Genomic DNA, 25,380 nt, shown 5'->3' with positions numbered 1-25,380 from the left:
AGGCACACATTTCTCCTCTGATACAAGTCACACACTCATAAATTACCTTTTGTCAATCCAGCCATCGGCTTACCTATGAGGATGAGCATGCAGACCAGCAGTGCTATAAGCGCCCCCGGGCTGAGAGCTGCGCTCATTACATAAGCTGTGGCGTTGCAGGACTGAATGGCGCCCGCTGTAAAAAAAATAAATAAAATATATTGCATTACATCGAGGCAAAGGCATTAGTCAGTTGAGTGGACTCTGATTAAATGCATCCAGAGAGGACTAGTCAAGTTTACAGTCTATTCCAATTTGGACCCCCCCCCCCTTTGTGGCTTGCCTTGTTTTCCGAGGCGGTGAGCAGCAAACGAAATGACGTGCAAAAAGCAAAAGGGCACGGATGACCTTTGAGTGCAGCCGATGCTGATGGTGATGGCGGCTAATGGCGCTCACCTGTGTCACAGCCGCAGATGTGAATGGTCAGGGTGCCCGTGGAGCTGAGCGAGGGGGGGCCGCTGTCACCCACCAGGATGGGCAGGAAGTAGACGTTCTGCTCGTGGCGGTTGAAGCCCGACCGCTGCGTCCGGATGCCGGCGCTGGTGTCTGGGTTGGGCCGGAAAAGGAAACCGTTGACGCCGTTTGAAAGGAAACGCCTTCCGCTGTGAGACGCCGCTCCAAGGGTTGCCATGGCAACGCCAGAGATGCCGTTCCAACTCTTTTGCGGCCATTCACGTCGGACAACATTTATCACGCATTTCGTCCCGTAAAACAAACTCGGATGCATTGGCGAAAATAAACAGAAAGGAAACATGGCGGCTTTGTGTACGAAGCCCGTCCGGCAGACAAAGACGGATGGACGAGAATTCCTGCGGAGGCTTTGACAAATAGAGTGGGAGCAGCTCGGTGGGCACACTTGCATAGGCGATACGGAGCAATCCATCTTCCAGAGCGTACATCACCATTATCCAGGCGGCACCGGTGCTCCTCTGGCACGCCACCAACACAATCACTCTTTTAGTGCTTGTGTACGGCAACGTCACGCCTCTGAACTTGTCCTTTGGACTTTTACACGGCACCGTTTGTCATCCACTTAAAAGCTCCTCTTCAAAAGAGGATGAAAAGCAGCACTGCTTCGATCACGGATACGACGTTTTTTATTTGATAAATCAGATCGGAGATCATTTTTTTTCCACTTTATATTGCGATCAAATTTGATATAATTATTACATTTGGATGAAATATGATCAATCTACCGGATTTTCCGGACTATAAGCCGCTACTTTTTTTCCTCGATTTTGAACCAAGCAGCTCATACAACGGTGCGGCTTTTCTGTGGATTTTGGAAGACAAGAAAAGTGCTGACGCTAAACAGCTTGAGCTGAAGTTCTTCAACACCAACACTCATTCACTGCCAGCTCAGATGGAAAAAAAAAAAAAGTCCTTTTATTGGCTTCTATACGTGTCAATGGCATCGAACGAGTTCAATACGATTTCACCTCATCAAGCAAACTGCTTAAGTAACTTTTGTCGCCGTAAGCGGCGCGTCAAGAATCAGCAGAGTTTGTCGTGCTGATGTTTGCGTTTCCCGACGACCACCGACAACATTAAGAGTGTTTATCGGCACGATAGCGTCGGCGATCGGTAGCTGGGGCGGGCGGGGGGGGGGCTTTTTCTTCTCCTCTCTTCTTTTCTTTTCTCTTCATCCTGGTGTGTGCGCAGACCCGAAGACGGCGTGAGGAGGAGAAGATGCGACAGATTGAAAGTGACAGGTTGACAAATGTGTCCACCAGAGGAGACACGGGAGAAGCCAATAACGAGAACGGGTGGGAGGATTACAAAGTCTGCGTGTGCGTGTCCCCCCCCCCCTCCACTTAGGTATGCAAGGCTCGCTGTCGTGTGGATGTTTTTGATTACCTTCCGTGGCCGACCATATATAAAACATAAACAAACACGTTCGCGCGACCTTTGCATGTACTTCATCACACACGTGCACGCCGCGCCACGCTCGCACAGAGGAAATTACACGTGCTGATGGATGCGTGCACGTGTGTGTGTGTGTATACACAGCTGGAGGAGGCTGGAGCGATGCATCTTCCTGCCCATTTGTGCGTGCGTGCAGGTTCACGCTCAGGCTGCAGCGGGCCTCGCTCGCTACCTCAGCCGGCGCCGTGACATTTCCCCATAGCTCAGGCTGCTCCCGTGACATTTTCCCGGTGTCACATCAATCTTGATTTAGCCGCGTGTCACGTTGGCTTAAGTCGGTGCCTTTAATCGAGGATCTGCCCACGTGTTTTTTTTTTTTTATGGTGGGACACAACGGCAACCGGGCCAATGGATGTGCGGCGGGCGATAAACGGCGTCTCGTCTGAAGTTGGCGAAAAGTTAATCAGCGGATATTTTGCTCAGGGTGTTTATCCCGTCGAGCTGTCCGTCATACTTGTAAGGGGAATAGTTGTTGTCATTTGGGCTGTGCTTTGCGTACTTTTACACGCAACAACTTGGGGAACTGGGTCATTCTGACGCCAACAAGAACAGCAAACTTGAAGGGGGCGTCTTATGTAAAATGGACTTTTTTTTTTTTTTTTAGTAGAGAAGAATTCAAATGCACAAGCCCACAACACGTGTTGCTTTTCCTAACCCTGCCAAACCAAACAACTCTCATGGAAAGATCATCACTTTTTTTTTCCCCCTCTCTCTATTCTGGTCAATCAGAAACGTCCACAATCTCACCTTTGATGTCCCACAGGTCAAAGTGTCGATTGCCAGACGCTTCCGGAGCTAGCGTGAAGTAGAAGTGATGCCCGGTCTGCGGCTCATCTTTGTCCACCACGCTGATGGTGTGAATTATCTGCAGAGAGGACACGTGGAAGACAAAATGTGGTGTGAAAAAGGTTCGAGGCACACAATGCTTGGAGTCAACAAATCCGCCACACTTTACGGACAACTTGAATGAAGCTTGAATGGATTTCGGACTTTCAGTGAAAAGTCCGAAAAGTATTTGGGAAGAAGTTTGCAATCTAAAAAAAAAAAAAAGCGATACGGGCCAAACGTCTCACTGAAAGGCTTCCCGGAGCATAAAGCAACGGAAATCTTCATTGGGGCTCCCACATTCACTTTCGCAAGAAGCAAAATGCAACCGGAATATAAAAGGACGGGAGAAAATGAAAGGCACAAAATGCGGTCGGGGTGTCGTCCGGCAATCTTCTATAAGAAGAGGGATCCACATTCAAAGATAAAACTCAACTGTGATCCAATTTGGAGAACTCGGCGTGAACACAATGATGTGAGCTACAATTCGAGCTGAGCTGAACAGACATCAAAACATCCCCGGAGTGGCTCGGTGACAATTCATCCTACTTCGCTGCAGACGACCGACGATCCTCCGCAGGCTCAAATCACCGTCGGACATGAAACGAGTCCGTGTAATTTCTTCCATGCGCCAAAATGAAGAAACAACACTTGAATAAACGTCAAAGTCCCTCAATGCGCGCCAGGATTTTTTTGGGTGGGATCTCGCGCACACAAACAACAACAAACTCCGGCACTCCTCTGTGATCCAGACAAGCTCAAATGTCTCTGCCAAAACAGACCTGATCTCATCTTCTCATCATTCTCCAAATCCCTTTCAGGTTCATGCAATTTTCAAGTCCAAAAGTGGGGGAGGGGCGTAAGCATCATAAGCTGGAGTTTTGTCTCCAGCCGAGACGAAGAAATGTATGAAGTGAGCCTTGATCTGCGTTCGCCATCGCAGTCCTCAGCAGGGGCGCTTCTCTTGGGTGAAGCCCAACGTGCGGCGAGGAAAAACCGCCACCAGTCTGAGCAAGCTTGCAAAGAAAATCTTAATGAGCGTCTGCATAAATGTCACAAAAGTGGTTCGACAAAACAAATTGGACGATTCTTCACCCAAACAACTTTTTGTTGAATTGACTCAATTTTATGAAATCAAATCATTTGGATCCAGTTCCATTTTCCAAGGTGATTACACAGCTACTTAAAAAAAAAAAATCTGGATCCAAATGATTAGAATTTGTGTAACAACATGAAATAAAATTGTCATTCTGTCCCAGGTATAGAATGGTCCGTCCGTCTGTCCCGGATGGATGCCCATTTTGTGGATGGAAGACTTTTTTTTGGTTTTGTTTTTAAAGGGCAGACGGAAATTGTTTGTTATCCGTCCCTGAAATTGGGGTCTCCCGGTGTTTATAATATAGCGAATACCCCATTTAAAAATATTGGTCCAAATATGAAAAGTGGATGTGAATAGGAAATTAGCCAGCCAATGAGCTTTAAAAAATCTTTCAGAATGATGAAACCTCCGCTGTTCGCCACTCGTCACGATTTTTATTTAGTGGCGGACTTTGAAAGGACGAGGACGGGGGACGATTATTTTATGACAATGACGGAAGGGTGCCCAACTCGCGAACGGAGGTCGTAGGCCGGATCGCCAAAATAGATTCAAGTGTCCATGATGACTGTGATGAGTTCGCCGCCCTCCATTTTATGTTTACTTTTCCCAGGGGGCGAATGACGGAAGACGAGGCGAGTGGGGTGGGAGTTTATGGAGCAGCTCGTTTTGCGCCCTCAAGCACAATCACCTCATTAGATCTCGATCCGCCGCTCCCCTTTGGTGACCCCCTGAAATCTCCTCATTCGGCTGGAAAGCCAGAGGGGGAGACGTTCCCAAAAGTGCGGCCCGCCCACTCAAGACCCTCCTGCCAGCTCAAGGTTGCGAGAGGAAGGGAAGGCGTTTCCGTTTCAGGGGAGTCGATAAATAAAATAGCAAGACATCAAATGATATAAGGGACATTCATCTCTCAAGGCTTTTGTCGATAAAATCTCGAGTGGCAGAGTTTAAACACAGAATCATTTCAAAGGCTGCAACGTAAGCGCCACAAAAGTTAGAAGTGCTTATGCCACAAATATTCTTGTTCAGCTTCTTTTTTTCTGATGTGAAAAAACACGTGTGTTTACACTGGTTATTTTTAGCTCATTTAGCAATTTTGTTTGTCAGATTGTAACGCTACAGGGCAATTATGTTTTGTTAGTGTGTTCTCTGATTTTTTTTTTTTTCGATTTTTCGTAAAAGATGGAAACTTTTTTTTTTTTTTTTTAAACTTAATGGAGCTCCCCCTCCAGCCCCACGACATTCCCCGATTGAGCCGGATTGGGCCCGACGAATAAAACTTGCTTTGTAATGTAGATTAAAAGTGAAATGATTTTTAGACACAAAGCGTAAAGTGCACTGTGCTGCAAAGCAGAAAAAAAGTGCGAGAGAAAAAGTGACTTTCGCAGTCGTTAAAAGGACTTGCCAGGCCGACGGCTTGAAAAATGTTCCTGCTCAGCTGCATAGAACGTGAAAAATGATGCCAAAGAGAAAAGTTTTAGCCTTGACATTTACCAAATATATAAAAAAAGAACTTAACATTAACGAATAATAAACGTTCATGAGTCTGAAATTTGGCACTTGAAAGCTTTCTAACGCACCTCACTAATCTATTAAGGCACCTGGAATTGTCTTGTTGGTTAAACATCTTCACCTTAAATCCAAAACGCTTCTTCAGTTTGAAAGTTTCAGGTGTGCCGTCACCGCATTTGTGACTCTGGTGGGCGTGTCCTCTGAGGACCATCAAGCAAAGCAACCAGTCATTCATTTGAATTGCCGCAGAACAACTCTTCCTTTGGAGTGAGAACATTTTAGAGGGAAGACATGCCAGTTCACTTTTAAGAATCTCATGATGTCGCTCCATCCAAAAACTGTCTTCCACACCAATATATTTGGGATTTTGCCACTTCTCGGCATCGGCCTTTAAATGAAACGCCGTTTCATTTTGGCTCGCTGCAGCACACTTTTCTCTCTCTCTCAGCTGTGCTGGTGACCCTGCCTGCAGAAGCAGATTGGCCCGCCCACAGCACCATCTGATTTGTTCCTTGTGCAGTGGGTAGCAGCCAATCAGCAGTAAGCCGCTTGTTTGCGTTTTCACCAAGAGTCACACGGGAGGCACCAGGCAACATACTTTGCCAAAAGTTGAATAACTACAACTCACAACTAATAGACAACTATTTGCCGTAGTAATCTTTAAAGAGATGTTTGTTTTCATTGAACTAGGAGACATGCAGCTGAGCTTCGAAGTTCCGTGCACTTTTTGTTAGACTTTTAAAACTAACTATTACTTCTATTTTCCAAGATATAAAATAAATAAATAAAAAAGCTTTAACATTTAAATGACTAAAGCTGTGCTTGTAGGCATTTAAACTACGTTTAGGAGTTTCTTCCAAATTTCTATCCCTTTATCGGGTTCAAATATCGGTGAATCGGCCTCCATGACTACTAATAATCGGTATCGGTCTCTGCCCTGAAAAAAGCCCATCATCGGTCTATCACTACTCCAGATACTGTAGATGCCGACGAGCAATAAACCTGCGCTATGCATCACGGTGAAGCCATGTGGCGCACTCCAGGAGACAGTCTCGGCCCATTTGCAACGACAACATGGATGCCAGGAGCAGCCTTCTGTGAAAAAGTTTGGAAACTCATTGGAGGCAATTTGACAGTTGATTTGCTTTGCGTTGATGTGAAATGTAGCAGGTGTTGTGTGGGCTCTAATACATTCTGCCAGCGTCTCGGGCCTCAGACGCTCGGCACGCAACAAAAGCAGCGCGGATGCTTTCAAAACGCGCATTTCTTTATTTCTTTATTTATTCCTGCTTTTCACAGTAGCCAGATGGAATGTAGAGGAGTGAACATTCTCCGGGTGCGTGAGGCAAGGAGGAGAAGCTCATCCGATTTGGTTTTTATTTGAAGTGAAGGAAATGTTTTCTTCATTTATGACAGTTTCAATGAGGTGTTGGCCTTTGAGAGTCCAAAAGAATGCTGGCGGATTTCTATACTTTAACTTTTCTTGAGGTAACTCATTCAAAAGGACAAAATCCAGTCAAACCTCTCAGGTTGGACACAAGGATTTAAAAAATATTTATAATAATCATAAAAACCTCAATTGTAAAAGTTAATAATTGTAAAAGCAATGATTGATATAGCTTCAAAACATTCTTAATAGTCCACCCGTGCATTGTTTACATTGCTTCTCATCATTAGGATTGCGGGTGAAAGGGACCCGATCACAGAACATTTTATGTGAGAGGCGGCGGATACCCTGGACTGTTGTCAGTCAAACACCAAGTTCATATAGGTAAATAAAATCAAAATAAAAAATAAAAATCACAGAAGTGGAAAATTAAAAATGGGCCATAATGGTCAAAGTGAAACAAATAAAAAAGACGCACCAGAGCTGCCGATTATAAACCAATTGCATTGACTTGATTCATCTCGTCCATTTCAGTCCCGTTACGTCGTTCACGAATGTTTTTGCGTGTTTTTGAATCCGTTAAAATTGATCTCATCGTCTTCAGAAAAACTGAAGCTCCTTCTGCACCGCGACTGTGAACGCGGCCGAACGCCGGCAGGATCTTGAGTTGATCAACATCATCATTTCAACGTGTGTAAGTGTGTGTGTGTTCAAGTCAAAAATGCTCTTGACAAATTGTCGCTGTCCTGTGAAAAACGTTAATGGCTTTTCTGCATTCCTGAAATCCCATTAACAGGAAATTGTTCCAAAAAAAAATTATAATAATCTAAATTGGACTTCTGTGTTTTTCACAGGAACGTGAAAAAAAGAATCCTTCTGTTGTCAGGGTGCTGCCCTTCACCAATCTTCTCCGCTATCAACACGTGCCTACGCAACCCATACCTCGCCGTGAACCTTACAGCATTTCTGCGGGACCCCCGTTACCTATGAAAATAATAGGCACGGGAGGGGAGAGTATTGTTTTCTCTCAGGCCGCCTCCTGTGGATTCTCCGGGGACTAAAAATGAGTGCGGGAAAGCCTTTGGCCAAAGGCAAACACATTTTCATTCAATCCTTGCAGCAGGAGCAGCAGCGTATAAAACCAGAAATTGATGCCTAACCTTTCATAGGCTCCCCTCACAGGTGCCGACAGTTGCTAGGTAGGCGTTTCCCGCTTTTTGCGGAATAGGAATAGCTTTTGGTGCAGGACGTCTAATGGACGGTGTGTGATTACGAGCTGAAGGTTAATGGAGGAGGGGGAGGAAGGAGGAATAAGGTGGTGGGAATTGGCAAATGGAAGCATTTAAGGCCCCGTGGATCAAGAGGAGGGCAAACCTGAACCTCATTACTCATGGAAATTTGCCGTCCAGCGTGGAGGCGGCATTGTTTTTGTTTTTTTTAATTACTCCTTTGTTTTGAACATGTAATTGTATCCACGTTAGCCCAGGGCATTTTCACTTTATGTGCGTGTGTGTGGGGAGCATAAAACACCCGAATAACCCTTTGAATTTTTCATGTTTTCTCAGCGAAAAGAGCAAGAAGCCAGCAAAGTGAAAATAGGCTCACCTGTTCCGGGACTGTTTCATGCCCCAAAACGATTTCTTGAATTTTTTTGTTTTTTTATGTCGCTTGCGCCTCACCTGACATTTACAAACGTTGTACAACCCACAACTACAACATTAGGTACACTTGCTAATGACTTCGGGGCGGTTTCCAAAAACAGCGCTTAAGATTGGAATTAATAAAGTGATTATTATTTGATTGTGAAACGTAGTATTTATTCAACGACTAAAAAGGAATTACAAAACCATTCATCCCAGCACGTTGAACACTTTATTCTGGAAAAAGAATGAATAGAATATTACCTGGCCCGCTTTGGCATCTTCGCAGATGGAAGCTTCGTACGGCATGGCCAGCTCAGGAGGATTGTCGTTCACATCCAGGATTCGAATGCTCACCGCCGAGTGCGACGCCATGGTGTGGTTATCTACACGTGAAACAGAAAGAGCAGCGAGCGATCTTTTGAGAGTGTCGTCCTGCTTTGGGAGCCTTGCATCTGTGACATCTCAGTTGACCTTTCACTTGGATCAATGCGTCCGTCTGAAAAGGGTTACTTGATTTTCACAAGTTAGTCAGCGACGGCGTGGCGCTGCAGCACTTTGGCGGTCCGCGCTGTCAAAACGCTGACATTGTCAAAGGAGCGCAGAGGTGTCAGCGTGCTGACTTTACAACACGGGGCCCGGCGCTGAAAATAACGCAGTAGGACCAAACACGGCGACGTTACGGAAGCCGCTTTTGCACATCAGGCGGCGGCACATCGCTGCCGTTTGTAAGGAAATAAGTCAAAGCTTGAGTACAACATGCTCACTTCTTTAGCTTTAAAAGAAAATCTTTCGCTCTGTCAAGAAAGTAAAAGTCAAACGCACAATGCTCCTCTATTTGCACACAAAAGAAGTGTCATCTGTCTGGAAGCAGTGTCGGCAGGAACGCAGTTATGCTCACCGTCACGTTTTAAAGTTAAAAAATATACGATTAAAAAAAAAAAGAATTATTTAAAAAAAAAAAAAAAAATTATTTGGATTTGGGGGTTATTGGCATTCTGTTGAACAGTTGGACTGTCAAATCAGCTAAATTAAAGAAAAAAGTTAATCCAGACAAAAAAAAACCATTTATGATTAATGGGCAGTCAAAGAGTGAGTGAGGTTTTTTTTTTTGTATTTATTTATTTTTTACATTTTGCGTCGAAGATTCTATTACAATCTGTTCAACTGGGATTATCATCATTTAAAATGAGGGGTTTCGGATTTGTTTTCTTGTTAGGTTTCATAAAACCGATGTTCGCATCCATCGCTTGACGATGCCGACTTTATGAGGAACACGTAGCGGCAAAGGCGATTGTTTTATTCATTAGGACATTTAAGCTCGATCACACAGTAGCAAGAACATACACTCGGGCGGCGATCTTAATGGGCGAAAATGTCAACGTGGGAGGAGTGAGGATGATATAATTAGCACAATCAAAAGCTACTTCAAATTACTTTGACATTTTCTTGTATCTTCATTTGTCCAATGTCCTCACAACAAACATTATGTACCGGGGGGGGGCGGGCGGAGGGAAAACGTCAAATCTCTCTCTCTCTCTTCCCCATACATACATACATACATACATATATATATATATATGTATATATATATATGTGTGTGTTGGGGTGTGTGTGGGAGTGAGTGTGTTTGTGTGTGAGTCAATTTGAGGTTGGAGACGGAATGGAAATGAGAGAACATTAAGCTAAATGAGAGTCATGTTACCTTCAGGTGTTGGCTTGATTAGAGAACATTTTTAATGAGTACATCAGTAGTCACCATTCAGCACACGTAACTATGATTCCTTAAAAAAAAAACAAAAAAAAAAAACTTCTACCCACCAACCAACGATAAGTACACAAAAAAAAAAACAAAAAAAAAAAACAACCATTCCAGCAAAAGGTCACTCATCGCATTGATGTTGAGTGTTTTAATTAGGCGTTTACAAAAGCAATTAGTTGCGCTCACTCTTGACAACAGCTTCTTTCAAATGGTGGCTAACAAGTGCATTCATTCACTTATCACCAAAACATCAGACCAACAAATCTAACAAAATTACTCACAAACAGACTGACAAGTACTGACAATTAATGAGCAAGCCACTTTCCCACTTTCCTACCTAGCTACCTAGCTAGCTAGCTTGCTAACTACATAACTAGCAATCCAAATGTCTAATAGGCTAACAAATTCCTTAATGGTGGAGCCACCTGGCTAAAAAGCTAACTAAATAACTAAAGGCCTCTACACATCAAACCGACGTCGGCCGTTGTGGCCAACCCTCGCATTTGCAAGGCATTTTGACGGCGATATCCAAAAACGGCGGTCATTCGTGAATGAGAGTGCTTACTTTGTCTTTGCGCGCTTCTATCCAGCCAGCCGTTAGAGGAGATGTGAAAATGAGCAAAGTTTATTTAGTTCTTGAAAAATAGCGTTAATTTGCCGCTTTTGTCGCTTCCTGTTCTTGTCCAGTGCACTGATTCGTTAGCTGACAGCCAATCACAGTGCTCATTTAACCTGACAGCCCGTCCCGATTCAACAATCGAACTTTGAGATGTCGCGACAGCACCTCGGACTTTCCGACTAGCTAAGATGCTACTCACCCTAGCTTGCTTAGCTAACCAATGGATTTCAACCCATTCGCCTACCAAACTGCTAACTAGCTAGCTTTCTGCTTAACGAACAAAATCTAACTTCTCGCCTTGGACTTTCACACTTGACATCGGTAATGATGTTCAGCTTTCAATGTGATGGGTGCTGTTCGACATCGCTGCAAACCACAAAACTAGAAATAGAGCACTAATATTTGGGGGGGAAATGCCGAAATATGGCTTCAGCACTTTTATGGAAGGCAGTGGCTATGAAAAAAAAATAATAATAGCCACAGTAGAGAATTTGTCCAGCTCTCCGGTGCAATCTGCGCGCATACAGTATTGTGTCCAGTAGTGTCCCAGCCGCTGATGAGAACGCTGGCTGCCGCTAATGGTATAATCCTCACATCAATGCAGCTATTTATTTCTTTATTTATTTCATCGGGGCCGCATTGTGGCAGAGCAGGAACGAGAACAGAGAGGCGGGAAGAGCTGCGCCGGCAAAAGAGATGGTTTCTGTTCGGCTAATTTTGTCTCCTCATTATGTCGCCGTCCCCGCTGAGCCCCAATGAAAAGCTGCAATCATCCCATGTTACACATGAAACATTTCAATTTCCGCAATTGAAAACAGATGAAACAATGTAAGCATTTCCCACACTTATGCAGCCCAAGCCGTCTGTATGCGGCTGAGGGAGGAGAAAGAAGAAGAAAAAAGAAAAAAAATACACCAATCAAGTGAGACAGATCCATTCGTGTGGACCAAGTGGCGCTGTTCGAAATGTGTCTGCTGATGGACAAGAAGCAAAAAAAAAACAAAAGGATTGTGTCGTGTAGATTGTTGGATATTGTTGGCATGCTTTGTGGCAGTCGCCAGCTGTTGTGCATGTTCACAGGACGCACTGTGCCGCACAGTGGCACTAAATTATTCCCACACAACTCGGGAGAAAGGACAGAGAAACATTTTTCACTGTACACGCATGTCTCGGATGTGTGCACGAGCATCTGGTCGCTAGTGTCGCAAGGTCTCCGTTTTTTTCTTTTCCCGCAACTTTTATTGAGTTAATCCAGATTTCTTTTACATGAGACAAATGCCAAAATTGTCGTCAAAAGTAAATACGATATTGTGAAATAGAGTGGTGAGCCGTGCATTTCACACGTAGGCCTTCAGTGAAGTCCTACTTAGTAAATTCCCCTCATAATAGCATCATTTAAGATGCCACGGCTGGAGAAATAATATAGAGAAAAACAGTTCTGAGTGTGTGTTGGAAGACTGAGCTTCTTTTGAAAAGTCCGACTCGAAAATGGCCTCGCAAGCGTATCGGCAACTAAATCCACACTTTTCCCACCTTCGGCCATTGTGGTTTAAAAGAGCAAGAATATATTTTAGATTTAGAAAGCCCCTTTTAGACACAGAACAGACGCCCGCACGATTGTATCTGAAGGCCTCGGACGAATAATGCGTGCCAGTGGTATTATGGAATCTGCCTGGCAACACGAGCCAGCAGAATTCTGATTGGATAAAAACTCTCACCTAAATTGTAATTGTACCTTGTATCATCTAGTGGCAGTGCATGTAATCGGTCGACCTGCCACTATCCATTCCTCACATGGATAAATAAACAAAGACACACTGTTAAAAGTAAATAATAATGATCGGAATAATAGTCAGAATTTCCGCGTGAGGAGAAAGAAAAATCCCTCCTTTCCGTGACAAGAACGAGGCGGGGGAAATTGTTTTGCCGCTATCAAGATTGAGCAACAGGGAATAAGAAGGAATCTCCTGACATCATCTTGCTGCCCTTCACGTTTGCGAGCCCTGAGGTGTTTTAAAGGTGTAGTTCGCCAAACTAAATCAGGAATATATCTCATCTCGCTCCGCTTACGGGCAAGACCTCAGGGGATTTCATTCCATTGGCCGTAACGTATAACGTTGTGATGGCAACGATGCCACGCGCGACAATCTTGACTTTTCTCATGGCCTGAATTTCTTCTCGATGAGACAACGAAAGGAAATGCCAGTGGACGCATTCAGCAAATCTTGGACTTGAGGATCCATTTAGTCACAAACCAAAAGTTTCCTTTTTTTTTTTTTTTACCTTTTGAAAGGGAATTGCTGCTGATTTTCACCAAAGCGCTTCTTTGTTCATGCAACACAGCCATTTGGCATGACATTTCTCCTCATGGCGTGATGTCAATCGACCACCGTGGACGGTAGAAACACACAAATGTCACGTACTGTAACCGATCCACACGCGTCTCAACTGGACTGCTCCTGCGACGTTTTGGTTTTTTTTGGACTACTTTTCTTTTGCTCCTTCCAGACATCTCTATTAGTTCCTAACTTGTTGTCTAAGTGCACGAGTACAACATGATTGAGTCCTCGCTGGCCTTTCGGGGAGCATCACAGGAGAGAATTGTCTGTTTCGTCGCGTAGCCACGACCTCTTGATTGAATTTGTCACGGGGGACAAGTCGTGACGCATTACGGCACGCCGGTAACCTTTGTGACAAAAGCACTCTCGCTGATTTCTTCCTTTGTCCTTCCGTGACACACAGTCTTTCCGAAAAAAAAAAAAACAGAAGCTTTTGGCTCGGCTTTTATTTTTCTTTAGCTCTATTATTGTTTCATGCTGCTTAAGAGACAAACGACGGATTTTAATTTTAAAAAAATAAAAAGTTTTAGCTGCTCAGTGCCCGGCACCCAAAGCAAATTTGGTATATTGAATACATCTTCCAAACAAAAAATAAAAATAAAATTTCAAACGACCACAAAACTTTGCCTTCAAGTCCGCTAGCTTCATGCTAACATAACATAGCTAATATAAAAATGCTCAATGGCATATATTCTTTATCCTCTGTGAAAATTGACTAATATTACCACCGCTGACTGAGCCACTTAAAGCAGAAGTCAAAAATTCTAAACAGGATGTTGATATTTTTTTGTGTTTGTGGGACAAGAATGAGAAAAATGAATCCAGCCGGTTCCCGCCATCCAAGGAGGCCGCCATTTACGCAGCACAGCCACCTGATGTTGACCGACAAAGACGACAAAGTGGCCTTGCCGACGTACAAAAAAAAACCCAAAAGTTTATTTACTCTATTCTGCTGTGTTTTGATGAAACACACACACACACATAAACGGTGCTCGTGTGTCGTGTCTGCTCTTTCAAGTTGGGCAGAATTCTGTTTTGATGTAACAAATATCAAACTGTGCGCATTTATTTGCCAGACAATTTATGCTGCAGTGAATCTACTTTTCCCTTCAATCCTGCAAGAGATAAAGACTTTCCAACCGCACCTGTATCTATCTATCCCCGGGGTGAACCAACCTGTCTGGGTAAGAAGAAAAGAAAAAAAGAAAAGTATTTCAGCTCTGTGATATCAGACTTGCTATCAGAAAATTATATGTCAGTCTAACTCGGCGGGATGTGTGGAAAGTGCTAAATAAGGGTTAGGCGATGAGAACTTTTAATTGGAAGAATGTGAAGATGGGCTGTGTGCGTACGTTTGAACTCGTCTGGAGGAGAACGAGCGCACGCTCGCTAATGCAGTGGCGTGCCGGCTGACATTTAGTGTGCATCTTGCACTTTTGTCGTCTGGGTTAATCCTCGGGCTCAGACGGCCGAGCGTGGTCGCAAAGCTCTTGTCACTTGTCCAATAGTGGCGATACAAAGGTTCAAAGGTTGCGAAAGGACGTGCGGCGTAATTAAAGGTCTTGCCGCGTGACTCCAGTTTTAACCGTGTCCTCAGACAAGTTGACCCCGTGGCATCTGCGGCCTCAAAAGGGGACAAATTATGGGAAGCAGACTTTTTAATGGCTTGTATACAAAGAGTTGGGTGTCTGGAATGTGGAATTAAACAAAAATGTGTCTCTGGGTGATTGCTTATTAACTATGCGAATCGTGGGCTCATTGAAATCATAACCAAACCAACAACAAGTTTCTCCGACAGGAATGTGGCCAAAGACCCAGATCCACTTTCAGGCTCCGGCCAGACAGAAGTGCATACATTAGCTTTTGCTTTTTATTGTCGTCATCGAGGGCGAGTTGTCGTCACAGTGTCGCTGTATTTGTATTTGGCGATGAAGTGCTGCCTTCATGAGGGAAAATGCAATACTTGCAATTTGGGTAAAGTAACTATGTGCTTCGAAGGCAGGTAGACTCAGTGTTCAAAGTGAAAATAAAAATAAAAATAAATTACAATATATTATATTATCCTCTTTAATAATATAATATTATATTATTATTAATATTATGACACCACACCCCATTTTTTTTTCCTGAACATCAACTACTTTTTCCACTTGTACAAGTGGAACACTCAGAAGCGGCAGCACAGCTCACACCTCTCCAGAGTCTCAAATGTTCATCGATGGGAACATTTGACTCTCCATCTGTCATGAGGAGTATTGTGGTCAACCTTAAAAGATGAGAATCGTCTGTTGAGTACACGAGTGAGTGGTCAGCTATCCAAAATGAAAATTGCATCAACGCTACGAGGGAATAAAGGCCCGTTATGTTGTTTTTCCGTTGCCCTGTTGAAGCGCCTCAGTCGATAATGATGGTGGGAATTGGAGATGTCTGTTCCCCGCTGCCGGTTCTGGGTTATTTCTGTACCCCATGTGGACAAGACGTGTCAATCATTGCAGCGATTGTAACTTTCAGACAATTTTCAGATTTGACAAGATTCATTTAAAGACGGAGCTGAATGATTCGCTCTCGACACACTTACGTTGCGCTTGCGCTGACAAAAGCAGACACACAGAATACAATACAATTACAATGGCATTCAGAAAAAAAAAGAGTTTCTTTTGAAATGTCCTGCCCTTTGCCAAGCAGTTTCTACAGCTTCAGGTCGGTGTAGATTCTTAATTATTCAGGGCAAGGTAAGCTGAAAGTTACATTTGTTCTATTTTTTTTTTCTTCTTTTCCAATATCATTAAAAAACGAATTAGGCAATTTGCTATCAGACGAACGAAATTTAGATGGCGAAGACCTGTTCCACTTTTTAACTTAATGTCTCAATATCAATAAAAAATACCATTATGTTTGCTAAAAACTGAGAAAGAAAATGTTTGTTTTGTTTTGTTTCCCCATTATGTCTGACTGGCCAGTCATCCAGGTCAAAGTAATCTGCAAAAATGAAATTGAGGCGACTGGACTCTTGCTCATTGAAGACGATTCAAGTTGAATCACCACCAAGAGATGGCGCTTAACGACAATCCTCATGTGACACACCCACCGGATAAAAAATAGGAGGATGAAAAAAGTCTTTTGTAAACTTTAACAACCATGTCCTGCAACCATGATTGAGAGTCAACACAGACAAAGGCAAGAATCTGCCTTTTCTAATATGAGAAATTTGCAGGTCAACTTCAACATTTCCCATCCCGCATTGACACTTGCCACATGAGAGCCTTTCATCGCCAGTATAAAAAAAAAGGAGGAGTGTCTCTCATCAGACACCTAACAGGTTCCCCTTTAAGAAATAATGACATGAAAAAATTGCAGCCAGCAGTAATAATTAGGTTGACACGGGAAAAAGACATTTAAGAGACTTTCAGAAAGATTGCCAGACACAAATGCAATTACACTCCTCATCATAATCATTTCAATGTCACAGGATGCAAATTTTGTACGACGATGATGATGATGATGATGATGATGATGTCTTACCTGCTTCCACGGCCTTCACGGTGATATTGTGCCAGCCGGCTGTTTCACGGTCCAAAACTTTGTCCAGCGTGATGGCGCCCGAGTCGGGATCGATGTGAAAGATCATGTCCTGGTCCGTGTTGTGATCGATGGAGAACCTGTAGCAAACAAATACAACATTTTTGTCTATTCAGGCGAAGAAAAGAACATCGTGACTTTTCTGTTGCCGGTCCTTCCCTATGGAATGAGTTTGCAACAAATGCGAGGCAAGCCCCGCCCCCTCTTGTCCACTTTTGAAATTGCTTTGAAGACACATTTTTATTCTTTAGCTTTCTGCAGTTCTTCTATTGTTTGTCTTTGAATGTGTGTGCTAATTTCCCGCTAGTTGATATGACACCACATGGAAAGCGCTTTTTTACAGCTCCAGCTGTTGTGAAATGCGCTAAATAAAGTTTGGATTGGATTGCATTTCCAGCGGCTGACGTCAGATTGGTGCAAAGTGTAAAAGCAACAATCTTTTTCTTACACAAATCTCTTGTTCCTTTGCATGAAAGTGTCTTTTAATCCGCTGAGCTGCAACACACATCACAAAAAAAAAACTTGACCGACGAGCGTCAACCCCCCCCCTTCCTCCTCCATAAACAAGGATTTATGTTCTTACGATTTGACAGCAATCTCTTTTTCCATACTTGTTGTCTATCCGGGATCATCTTTTGACAGGTGCAGCTGTCTGCCAGCTGTTTGATTTACCTGCTGGAACATGTGCGATGCTTTTTAGCTGCAGCCATTTCAAGCTGGTGGCGGCAAAGCTCCCACCAAGCAATGCTATAAATTCTGCCGCTGTGTGTGTTCCTCCCCCCCGCCCTCTGCTCGGGCTGCGTTAATATGCAGGTCTTAAAGCGTGTGTGTGTGTGCTTAGGCAGGCGCCAGAGGCCACGAGCTTGCCAACTTGCCCAGTTGGTGGCTTTTGGCCAGTTTCCCCCCCAACCTCCCATCCACTTAATCACCCATTCATTTTCTATCGCGCACACGCGTACATGTAGCACGCGCACGCCTCGTAGCTCCGGGCTGCCTGCGAACGACAACGCTGCCAGTGTGTTGTACTTTATTACACCTGGAACCTGGGCGCCTCATGCATTTTTAATGGAGGTAATTTGCACAGGCCCCGTGAGTGTCAGTGTTACACTCCGTCAGCGACACTGTCTTAGCTCTTATCTACTCCTCCCTTTCCTCCCGCGCTTGCAATTGCTCTTCCGAGGATGCGGAAACCCAAGACCTTGGTACAGGAGATTACTCGGCGATAGCGTCTCTTATCATGCACCGCGATCACAGAAGGAGGAAAAAAAAAGAAAAGAAAAGACAGACGATGAAGCGGCATCCATTGTGCGGTTTGAAATGAAATCGACTGCTTGCGTTTACTGCCCTGCCGGTGAATCATGGGCCTTTTTAAGGCCATTTTTCGTGATCTAAATTCGGTTCCAATAAAAATATTTACGGTGGTTAAGCCTGCAGAAAAATGCTTTCTCTGTCATCGAATTTAGCGGTGGGAGCGGCGGGGACGAGTGTTAGCCGCTTTGCATTGCATTCTGACATCAATGGTGATTTTATCCGTTTTTATTTCTTGTATAGCAAAAGTGCACCAATTCAAACGGACTTGGTCCAGTTAAACCACGCTCAGTCCAAATTCTTTGCAACCTGACAACATGCCGGTGTATTCCCAACTCCCAAACTAGGGCAACTCCTCCCCGGGAAACAATTATCAAAAATATTCAGAGGGAGTGTCATGTACATGTGTTCAGATTTTTAGATCGAGAAGCACAACTAAAGATTTTTACAAAGTCGAGTTCAAGTCAATTAAACGATGATCTTGTTGATATTTCTTAAGCACGGTCCAACGGTTCACCAACCATTTTTTGCGGCAAAGACAGAATTCATCTAGAAACTTATTTTGGCAAAAAAACATTTAGCGAATTTGATGATGGACTTGCAAATTGTCATTTTCTCAAGATAATGGACTAAATTTTGACAAAAAAAATTAATAAATTGCCTTAAACTTACCAACATAATCAGTATTTGGTTTATGTTTTCGTGTTTTACTAAAAAAAAAAAAAAAAAAAAAAATTCCAGTAAGACAAGTCGCTGTTCTCATCAAAGCTTATTTAAGTCGGAAGCACTCTGGAAACTAATTGATTGGATGATGAGATGCAAAATAAAATGAGACGGAGCGTCTTTGCTCATTTGATTAAAAGCGGAATAGGGAGGGGTGGTTGGAAGTGGAAGTAAGTTTGAAGGACAGTTCAGGCTGCCACTGGCCATCCATCCAAAGCACTTTGCGCTTTTTCATACCTGACGGCTTTATTCTTGACATCCGGGTCTCGGGCAGTGACGACGCCAACCAGCGCTCCAACTTTGGTATCCTCCTGCACCTCCATGACAGTTCCATCAGCAGGCTGAAAGAGCGGCGGCTCGTCCACATCCGACACGCTGACGCGGACTATGGTCTGGTCCCGGAAGGAGCCCAGGTCCACGAAGCGAGGGTCCACGTGCTTGTTCACGGCCTCCACCACCACATTGTGTGTGCGCTTGCTCTCAAAGTCCAATGGCTGGAGGGGGAGAAAAAAATGAAAACAAAAGAGAAGCAAGTGTGTTTTATCTCACTTCTGGCTGACACGCACTCTCATTAAGAACTTATTGAGCCAAAACACCGTCAACCTAATTCACCCTCCTGTCACTTTTATTAAACAAAAACAGCAAGAGAGAAGTCAGATAATTGTGCACGTCTCCGCAAAAGAATATTGGATCAACCTAGATTGAGCTCAAAACAACATCATCAACAATTTCTGGCCCACTTTACAGAAAAACAGGAAAGTGTGTGCGGTCGAGATGTGAAACATTCTGAAAGTCCAACAGCCTCAACTAAAATAAATACCTCAAAGCAAATCATCTCAGGGAAATAGCTAAATCATAAACATGATTTATATTAGAGTCACTGTAAAGACAGTGCACTGCTAAAAAAAAAACGCAAATGCACTTTTTAACTTTCAATATAGTAAGAACGACGGAAAATATTGCTTTATTTCATTGCACAGGGTTTATCTTCTAATTATACTCGAAGAACAAGAAGAAACGTTCAAATATGAGTTGAGAACAATTTCGAAGTCAACCAGCAGATTGCGTTGGATTTTGGAAGTCATAATTTGTGTCGAGCCGATCTTGCTCCACGAACCCTTTTGTACCGTCGTACCTTCTTGATGGAGACGACGGCTTCTTGGGTCACGCCGTCGGTGGTCACCCTGAAGAGCTCGCCTCCTTCCTGGATCAAGTAGCTCATATCCGTGTTCTCCCCCATGTCGGCGTCCGTGGCGATGACGCGTCCCACCGGCGTGCCGACGGCGGCGCCTTCCGACACCGTGAACTGGTACATCTCTAGTGGGCGGGGCCAAAGGGAGGAAGACATTCGTTTGTCCAAATGTTGGACCAGGTAGAAAATGTCACGAAATTCATGAACGCAAATAAGACAAAATGGTTTCCCGAGAGAAAAGTTTGAATTCCTTGCGCTGCTTCAACTTGCATTTTGCCCTTTTTCATCATGACGGAGTCAATTCCGAGTCTACCGGAGCGGTGGAATCATTACTCTTGCGAGGTTCATCCCTCCGAATGCGCAAACACGATTTAGCAAGATGTAAAAGTTATGAATATAGAAATAAGAAAAGACGTATGAGGCATATCAAGTTCAATTCGGGCCAAAATGATTCTGCTCTTTGAGCTGTAACAGAAGTAGAAAGTATAAAAAAAAAGATTTTATATTAGCTGACAAAAAGGTGGTGACTTTTTGTGAAGGAGATACGTTGTGACCTACATTGGAGCTGCACGACACGCAAAAGAGATGATGAGCTACTTTGAGGAGCATTTGTTTCGGAATGAAGGGAAATTTAATTTGATTTGAAGAAGTCAAATGAAAATGAAGCAGTCTGGAGTTGCCGCCTTATTGACAAAACTCATCCATTCAACTGGCTGCGCTTTCATTCTTTCCATCATGACACAACTTTTGTGATCATAAATAAAAGGTAGACGAACATGAGCTCAATGGGGTTGGTGTTCCATAAATATCCACGGCGGCACCAAGATCCAAAAGTCAAAATGTCAAACTGCATCATTTTTAAGAGCAAACGCCCCAAAAGTATCAGATGTGCGTCATTAAAGAGTCAATTTTTCTGGATGATTTTGTTGTGCTGATTCCAAATCTGCCCTCACTTTTTCTCTAGCACATCGGGTTCTCACAATAATAATAATCATAAGAAGAAGAATGATCATATAATAACTACAATATAAAATGCAATAGAGCAAAATATTTTGCAATATTTATGAATTCTGGTTTAAGTTGAGCAACAGAATGATTTTTTTTTTAATTTTTAAATCAGCATCAGAAATATGCTCAGGGACAAAGAAAGCCATCTCTGATTAAAATTTGCTGCAGACGTGTGTTATTTATTTACATTTCCGAGACATCAGTCCAGTTGCAATTGAGTGATCTTCTTCAGGAGCCAGAAAACTTTTGATTGTTTAAGGACATCCACATAAAAGGACATATATAGTCAATAACTCCGCTCCAACACATAAGAAGCAATCAATCATCAACCGTCTGTGTACATTTTGTGCAACAATGTGAAATAATAGACAATCGACTAATCTTCATGCTGCTTAGCATGATTGCTCTCGTACTGTTGAAAAGGAAGAAAAAAAATCACATTGCTTGGTAAACGACTCATTCGTCGCTGTTTGCAGCTTTAATTGAAGTCGTTATTTTCTGCTTTAATAATAATAATAATAATAATATTCCCTTTATTAGTCCCACAATGGGGAAATTCGAGATTCGAACCCAGGCCTCCTGGGGAGACTGGGTCCTGAACGCGGCGCCTTAGACCACTCAGCCAAGTGAAATAGAAAATTGGGATGCGGTCCACATTCTGGACGTAGTGATGGACAAATGAAGCTTCATGAAGCACCTGTGTTCATTTTTGACCCTCCCTAGATGGCACTCTTGATTTTGAAGATGGAGTGGAACTTTAAGAAATTTCCATTGCACTAGCCTTTATCTTGAAACAAACAGCACCACCTAGAGGAGGAAAGAAATATAACAAGTGCTTCATGAAGCTCCATTTGCTGATCAGCAGGTAGTAGAAAGTATGGCAACTTATTGTTTTTTCTGGTGACAGTGATTTGAAACATTGTGAATATGGATGATGTCATTCATTTCAACATCGCAAATCTTCACAGTGACATTTGGCTGGACTTTGGTGTCTATTTTTAAATGATTTCTTTCTGTAATCTCCGTCAGCAGGAAAATGTGTCGGACACTCACTCTGCGGGAAGCGTGGCGGGTTGTCATTAACATCTGTGATGACTACGGTCACTGTGGTGGAGCCGGAGAGACCGCCCATTTGTCCTGCCATGTCGGTCGCCTTGACGACCAGCTCGTAACGATCCTGCGTCTCGCGGTCCAGATCTGCCACGGCTGTCATTATGATACCTAATGATAGCCGGATGGGCGGCGAGAAGAAAAAGGAATAGGGAGAAAGTTAGAGGAAATGGAAAGCCACAACTTTGCATTGAAGAACTTCCCCAAACATCGATGTCGGGCAAGCAGCGCATGACGGCGTCCAGCGTATTCCATCTCACCTGGTTAGACGTGCCGCTTGGTCACGAGTGAGCCACATTTGTGCCCGTGTGCCCACGTCACTTTTTGACACGGCTGCATGAAAAATAATAATTGACGCCGGAAGAACGCCTGAGCCACGCTGCTTTCACAGCAGTCACAGATTTCCAAAGAGCAATTCGGGAGAACACTGGGAGAAAAAGCGCTTGAGCATTTCGATGCGCGTTGATGCTTTAACGGGACGTCTTGGTGGTGCAATCAAATAAGGCTTAAGAGTGCAAGAGGTTAGGTTATGGCAGTGCTTCTCAAATAATAGTGGGGCGGGGGGGCGTGGTTTGATGCTGAGGGGACCTTGGGAAACATGCTTTTTTTCCACCATACTACAATAAAGTGTAATTGTACCTCCACTCCAGTAGTTGGCAGTGGCGCTCTCCTAGCCCATCGTGCGCAGCGAGTATTAACTCTACAGTGTGTGTTTGTTTTGCAACGAGAATGCTATTATTTATATTTTGCGGCGGAGAGTGGGTGGTGGGACGGGAGCGCAAATTGTTTTCTTCTCGCTAAGAAGAAGAAAATAAATGAGAAGCACTGGATTATGCAGATACTTTCTTGATCCCGAAGGAAATTTTGCAATGTAGGTGTTACCTCCAACTAATTTATATAATAACTAAATTATACAAATGCGCATGCCTCGTTTTTGTAAAAAGTGTCTTTCGCATGACAAGACGTGCTCGGGTCATATTCACAAGTTTTTTTTTATTGATTGGAAGGATGGTCAATGAGTTATGACCAATTTTCAATTTTGGTCAATGGCAGCCATTTTTTTTTTCAACAGCTCTCGTCCAATTATAGCGTGTAAACATTTTTGAATGGGCAATGTCGTTTGAACGTAAAGCAAAGTTCCCATCTTGTTCTAACAACTTGTAAAAGTGGTTCAAGCAGAGGTGTCAAGTATCGAGGACTTGACTTAATTAGCCTGACCGTAGCCGGCGGGACACGGCGATCCGGTGTGATGACGCGTGTTCACTTTTGTCATCTTATTTTTACATCCGTGGCTCGCACACCTCCCAAATTTGTCTGCAAACTCGCCGACCAAAAGCGGTTAGAGATGACACGTCATTAAAGTTGATCTTTTTGTACCATTCCAATACTGAACTAGCAGCAGTCATCATATCTTCCGCTCCATGAAACACACATTAATGCTCAGCAGTACACACGGCACTTAAATGGATCAGCCTTGGAGGCCTCCTAAAGATGATTTTTTTTTTTTTTTTATGTGGAGATATGCGGCCGAAACGGGAAGGCTTCGACGGAACATTTTCATCTAACATTAGAAGCATTATGACCTTCATAAAAAAGTTATTTGGGAGAGGTGCGGTCGTGGACAATGCGGCCTTAAATTCAAGGAAAACATTTTGAGGTGAGTTGGAGTCTTCCGCTCAATTATTATTTCATGAACGCAATCTTAATCAGAAAACCGTTTTTAGAGTAGCAGGGCACAAAGAGCAGAATGAAAAGAAAACGTTTGACTCGACTTACTTCGACGTCAATGCATTTTTTTTTCTCCTTGCAATTATTTTTTACTTAAATACTTGAAGTTGTTTTAAAACCAAAACCTTTTTTTACTTTTACTGATTGAAAAAAAAATTGGGTTGATCAAAATCTTTTTAAATGCCAATTTCTAGACTTCTACCTGAGAAGTCATTTGAACTCAGTGCAATGTCGTTAGCATGTCTTGAGAAAGTCGTTCGAACGTATTGGTAAAGTCGTTTGGACGTATTTGGCAACACTGTTTGAACAAATGCTAAAAACATTCCCAACTGTTGGCATAAATGTTTTTAGCAAATAGCCTACGTTTTATCAATCGGTTCGAACGACTTCATCAATCGGTTCGTTTTACATCGGAACGACTTGACCAAGTTGATCCAACAATTTTGCATTTCTTTGGAACGACGTACCCGAGTCAAACAATTTTTTGCTTGCAAGCTTCCGTAGTGTATAGAAACATTTTGTTCATGTTCACAAAAAAAAAAAAACATCTTAAAAAGCCGAGCAAGCACATTGTCCTTCTTGGAAGTGAGGAGACCTTCTCCTTGCCCTTCTCCTTCTCGTCTCCGGCCCTGCCGCATGAGTGTCCGGCTGCTTTACTTTGCACTAGTAATCCAATTCCTGTCCTCGCCTGGGGATTATCCACATCAGAATCTATTGATGCATTTCCCCGCTTTCGTGTGCTGTCTCGCACCCTGAGGGTGTTGGGACTACAACTCAATGATTCAAGTCACAGTTAGCCCTTGACCGTGTCCTGTGAGCGGCCAAAATGCAGTAAACGCAGCAAAATGCGGGACATGCAGTTAAGGAGATGACATCTGCACCCCCCATCAAATGCCAGAGGGGGTGCCTCGAAATGCAAGCGGAATGGAAGTCGAAGCCCTGATCAACATAATGGCGGAGAGACTTCATGCAGATGAGGATTTTATTCATGAAAGCAGTCAGTTTAGCATGTGTGATTCACATCCCAATGCGTGCTGCGCCGCTGAAATATTCTCCCAATTTTACCGGTTGTGACCGCGCACACCAACTGTGAAATAAAGCCCCAGTATGCATAATATTCATTTGATATAAAAGACACGCAAGACATTGTAATCAGTTTTTGTCTTTCCCCTTTCCGCTCAGTCGCCAAAGGAAATGCGAGTCGGATTGGGGTTTGGAAAATCACCTGCGTGACATTTTAAGCTCGCATACGTTTAAAGTACGACGGAGGGAGAAGCAAGGGGTGTCCAACATGCGGCTCGCGAGACATTTGGCTGCCCCCGTGTGGCTTGTGGATCATCAAGGCCATCGATTTCAGGTGGGCCTCCAGAACAGCACACAATCAATTTGTTTTTCATTCAAATTATTACGCCAATTGACTTGACTTTGTGCTAGGTTTCGTTAGCGATGGCTCCAAAACTAACCTCTTTGTTATTTAATTGATATGAACATCTAAATAACTCTAAATAACATTTTTTAGCTTCAACCTGGAAACCAGAAATAAAGAACAATCATTTAAACCGCATTCACACAAAATGGAAAAACCTG

General features: G+C 43.4%; 1 protein-coding gene across 2 annotated transcripts in view; it reads right to left on the bottom strand.

Annotated features, from left to right (window-relative positions):
- The window catches only part of cdh22 (cadherin 22), a 169,236-nt gene that overhangs the window by 9,353 nt on the left and 134,503 nt on the right, over positions 1 to 25,380 (bottom strand). For both annotated transcript variants that reach the window (XM_088308827.1, XM_088308828.1), the window contains 8 exons: positions 22,009 to 22,176; positions 19,891 to 20,072; positions 18,993 to 19,249; positions 16,668 to 16,804; positions 8,690 to 8,811; positions 2,713 to 2,830; positions 436 to 585; positions 74 to 175 (listed from right to left, as the gene is read on the bottom strand). In XM_088308827.1, coding sequence (XP_088164953.1) covers positions 74 to 175; positions 436 to 585; positions 2,713 to 2,830; positions 8,690 to 8,811; positions 16,668 to 16,804; positions 18,993 to 19,249; positions 19,891 to 20,072; positions 22,009 to 22,176 — 1,236 coding nt within the window. The remainder of the gene's footprint in view (positions 1 to 73; positions 176 to 435; positions 586 to 2,712; positions 2,831 to 8,689; positions 8,812 to 16,667; positions 16,805 to 18,992; positions 19,250 to 19,890; positions 20,073 to 22,008; positions 22,177 to 25,380) is intronic.

Source organism: Idiotropiscis lumnitzeri, chromosome 11 (genome assembly GCF_059441095.1).
Source record: "Idiotropiscis lumnitzeri isolate Australia: NSW breed Sydney's pygmy pipehorse chromosome 11, RoL_Ilum_1.0, whole genome shotgun sequence".
Taxonomy (NCBI): domain Eukaryota; kingdom Metazoa; phylum Chordata; class Actinopteri; order Syngnathiformes; family Syngnathidae; genus Idiotropiscis; species Idiotropiscis lumnitzeri.
This window is presented reverse-complemented; position numbering and strand designations above follow the sequence as displayed.